A 4,244-nucleotide genomic window follows, 5' to 3' on the forward strand; every position below is an offset into this window, starting at 1 on the left:
GCTGGCGGCCATACAGCGGCGAGTAGACGTCGGCGAGCACGTTCACAAGGCCGGGTTGCCGCCCGGCCGCGTGTACTGATTGTGCTCGCCGGCAATGGCCTCGATGGCGGCCTCCTTGAGAAAGCTACAGCGCATGAAGGTGAGCCCATGACATGCGTCGTGCGCCTACGCTGGCGTGCCAAAGGACGGGAAGCCTTGGCCGAGGTTGAGCGAGTTGTGCTTGGCTGCCAGCGCCGAGAACTCGGCAAAGACGTTCTTCCCAATCTTGTTGGCGACCGACGTCTCGGCGGCGCTCGAGAGAGCGCGGGCGCAGGACCGCAGCAGCGGCGTCGACTTGGTCGCGCGGAGCATGACGATGAGGCAACACGATTGATGCGACCTTTCTGGGGCTCGAACGTGCAAATGGCTCGATTTATTTTATTATCTTGGTATTTGTAAGAATGGTCCCAGCACGCAGCAATCGTTTGAAAATGGAGTTTTATGTCTAGATTGTGGTATGTATATTTAAACAATGGTTTTGTATTTTTATGATGGGGATAAGATCGGCCTCGTCAACTTCAAGCGTGTCATTTTCATAGGGCCCCGGTCCATGTTTGCTAGCATCGAACATACAAACTGCGAGATAAATTACCTGGGTTTCAGTTCCATACATGGGTAGCTTGGTGGGCCTTAAAGAAGGCTCGAGGCCCAAGGCCCCATTGCACACCTCTAGCATTGCCTTCCAGCTCCATGCTCCAGCACCAAGCCCTCCTGGATGCCGACAAGAGGTTATGAGTGTCTTATTGTCGTTGTCGTAAATAATTGTAGGTTAGATAGATACTAGGCGTAAATAATTGAGCTGAGCAAAGCTTCAGTCGCCTCGCCAGTTGACAAGGAACGCGCGGTCTTCGTGAATGCGTTCGTAAATGATGAGCCGACGGCGGTTCTGCTTGGCGTGCAGGCGCGTGAACGGCACCTTCTTTCCGCCAACGTACGTCGTCTGGCTGTAGTAGTACGCGATCGGGATCTGTACGGGCACGGGTGTCTTCTCCATCACGACCGGCTCGTCAAACGACGTTTCCAAGCTGCTTTGGGGGGTCGACGCGGGCGTCGACGCGGGTGTCTCCACCGAGGACGCTTCGTTGTCGTCGCGCAGTTTGGTGCTCTTTTGCTTGCGGCGGAGGCCAAGAAGCGCGCGGAACGAGAACGATGATTTTGTCCGCTGGATGGGCATTGTTCTTGGAGGTAGCAAAATGCAATCTGAGGTGGCAGCAGGGACAGACGACCAGAATTCGGTGTTCAGCGCACCGGGTTCGACTGCACCCTGACGCATTAATTACGCACGTTCTTTTCTCCATACAAAGAGAAAGAACGGGCGTAAGAAACCTGAATAAAATGACGGTACCCCGTTTGGTTGTCCGTGGACGTGCACCTCTTTTGGTGTCTGCGACCGAAATGCATATTTGGGGTCGGCCGTCGTCTTCCCAACAAGCTTGATGCATGTCCACACGGAATTGTATGCTTTAATCCTGTTTAAAATGCATATTATTGCTTATTTCGATCGCTTTACTGCACCACCTGTCGCGAGATTGGTTGCAGCGCCCGCCGAGTGATGGTGTCGTGAGTGGCTGTGCTGGGGCAGCAACCTAATCACAGCTCGAATCACATACGTTCCGGTGAGGCTGGGACGGCGCGTCACGAGCCACTCGCACTCACATCAACATCATCTTGCGGTAGGATCCACTTTGCCGTGGTGCTATCAAAGGGGCTCAGCTAGAGAACCCAGGTGTATGGTGCCACTTTGATGGCACAGCGGCAACAGGAGTAGCCACTGGACAGGGATTGCCACCACATTAGTATACATGGGAGGAGCAAATCAATGGCTGCTTCGCCGCTGCGTGCCTACAACCGAGCACTACGTACCGATTGCGAGGACAGTTGTCGTTGAATTGTGTCTCAACGAATTACTTGTTCGTGTCAGGCGCCGTGGTGTGTACCAGAGAACAGAAGGGGCACGGGTGGAGTACAAGAAATCTTCTCTTTTTAGGCTTCAGTACTGAGATCGATAAGCACGTTGCTTTCAACGAGCAGCTTGACAATGGGCCATTTGTCGCGACGCGCACTCAAATTGTGCTGATTGGCTTGGCTTTAGGTCGCTGACGTTGCCGCATTGCTCCTCGTCGTTCTCTCCGTTCTTGGCACGGAGCTTGCGCCAAGTCGGACATCGCGTGCGATGGTACACAAGTGAATATACTTTATATTGTCGAGTAACCTTATTGGACTGGAGGATTGTAGACCGTCATGAAGTTGAAGTTGCTACGGGCCATTCCCACGTCCACGCCAACAACATGGATTTGAAGTACTGGATTCAGTATACTACACCATTGACACCCAACGTCGAAGTGAATGAGGGTCAATTGTCAAAGGCATGGGTATGTATGTCGATAATGCAGCAACCCGGTCAATTCATCCTGGGCAGCTGCCCAATCGAGCAGTTGACAGTGCGCATAGATGAGAGCTCCGAGCGCTCTCTCACTCAGTGTGCAGCATTTTTGTTCTCATCCCCGCTCGAAAACGCAGCGAGTCAAAGCATTCGAAGACACTAGCAGCCTCTTATTGCTTCATTCGTTTGCCGGATCGCGGATGCACAGGCGACAGCGCAGGCTTGTTTTGCTCAGCTGTAGTCGCCGGTGGGCGGCGACATATTATTGGTAGTCTAAGCGCTACAGTTGGGTTGGTTCGTCCAGTTTGTGGAAAAATGCACTGCCACGCCACGATACTGATCCGGACGTCCCAAGCGATCAACGCGAGAAGAAAAGCTCGGGAGACTTGGTAGATCAAACATCAGAGAATACGGTGGCACCAAGATCCGTGTAACCTCGCTGTCTATAGTGGACAAGAGAGGCTTGGAGACTCTGCGTCAGCCAGCGTGCAACAGGGTTGAGGCAGATTCAGCGAGTACAACCGCGCAAAAAACTTCGTGGAGCGCCAGATCAAAATTTGGATGCGCGGGAAGGTACACTTCAATCGTTGCGAGTCCGGGATGTTTTGTGGACACGATACGCTCAAGTCTACCAGTCTCAAGACTCACGGACACACCAGTGAGTTACACAGCAGACTAGAGATGCGTGAACCATCGTTGCATGGACTGGTTGGTGGACACAGCCGTACTGCTGACGAGGCTCTACATCAAGCAGAGTCATTCTGCATAGAAGTAGCCTGCGCGACCCTTGAGGAGAGTCGAGTATCCGACGCCTTTCAAATATTGGATCGCGTGGAATCCAGGATCCAGAAGCAAATCAAGTCTTCAATGCCACGTGTGGGTTTTGTGCGAAACCCACGTGTGAAAGAGAAATATTCTCAAACTCAATTCACTCTCATATTTGATCCGATGGGCTTTCTCGCGTCGAGACTCTATGAGGCAGGGATGTTTAGCCTATCAGTATCATCAAAAGTGTGTATCGGTCAAACGTACGTCGGGCTTAGATTGCTGGAATTTACCTATCCTGCCGCGGTGTACGAATCCTGCCAACTTTGATCCCTCATGTGCTCTGTTCTGTGCTGGTGTATCACCATCAACAACGTGCCTTGCGGACAGGCTGCGTTGACAATGACCAACCGCCGCACAGGAGGCTCAACGGCCCACGTTCGACGAACTAATGCCAGCCAGGTTGCAGTTCGCGGTCGGAGATCGTTACTGCTCTACAGGGACACCCCACCTCCATCATCCCATCAACACATCACATTTGTCGTCCAAGGCATCGGCTCGCATTCTTAAGGACCACGGTCGCCGCACCATGGTGTTCACTCCTTTCCGCGCAAGTCTTCGAGGTCGCCGACGACAACTACAGTGTACAAGCTCGTCATGCTGGCACCGTTTAAATCCTCCAACATTCAATATCGGACGGCAGGCTACCCTTTACGACATCCTCGTCGTCCTTGAATAAAAATAGATGAATTAAATACACTCTCCATAGACGTAACAAGCCATTTTTTAATCCCGTGCTGGGAAAAGCACACCCACCGGCCGTTTTTTTGTAGAGAATCCGCAATTGTAATGGGGTTGCAGCTGCAAGTGGTCATTTCCCAAAATTGAGTTTCGAGCAGAGGACGACGATGAAGATGATGGAACACCGGGCGCCGTCGTTCAGCAGCAACTCGTTCGAGGAGCCGTGCATGATGATGCTCACGTCGCCGACCAAGTCGACCTCGCCCATCAAGCCGGCGACGTACAGCTTTAGCAACGGCTCGTACGCGAACACGAG

General features: G+C 52.6%; 2 protein-coding genes across 2 annotated transcripts; both read right to left on the reverse strand.

The window, feature by feature from the left end:
* Positions 1-42: 42 nt before the first annotated feature.
* On the reverse strand, positions 43-351 carry SPRG_17576 (hypothetical protein; the record flags this gene model as incomplete). Its single annotated transcript, XM_012356923.1, has 2 exons — positions 43-124; positions 170-351. The coding sequence occupies 2 exons, from the start codon at positions 349-351 to the stop codon at positions 43-45; spliced, it is 264 nt and encodes an 87-aa protein (XP_012212313.1).
* A 499-nt stretch (positions 352-850) lies between these two features.
* Positions 851-1,213, reverse strand: SPRG_17578 (hypothetical protein; the record flags this gene model as incomplete). The annotated part of the gene is made up of 1 exon (XM_012356924.1): positions 851-1,213. One exon carries the CDS (start codon positions 1,211-1,213, stop codon positions 851-853), a length of 363 nt encoding a protein of 120 aa, XP_012212314.1.
* Between the last annotated feature and the right edge of the window lie 3,031 nt (positions 1,214-4,244).

This window comes from Saprolegnia parasitica, assembly GCF_000151545.1.
Source record: "Saprolegnia parasitica CBS 223.65 unplaced genomic scaffold supercont2.644, whole genome shotgun sequence".
Lineage (NCBI taxonomy): Eukaryota > Oomycota > Saprolegniomycetes > Saprolegniales > Saprolegniaceae > Saprolegnia > Saprolegnia parasitica.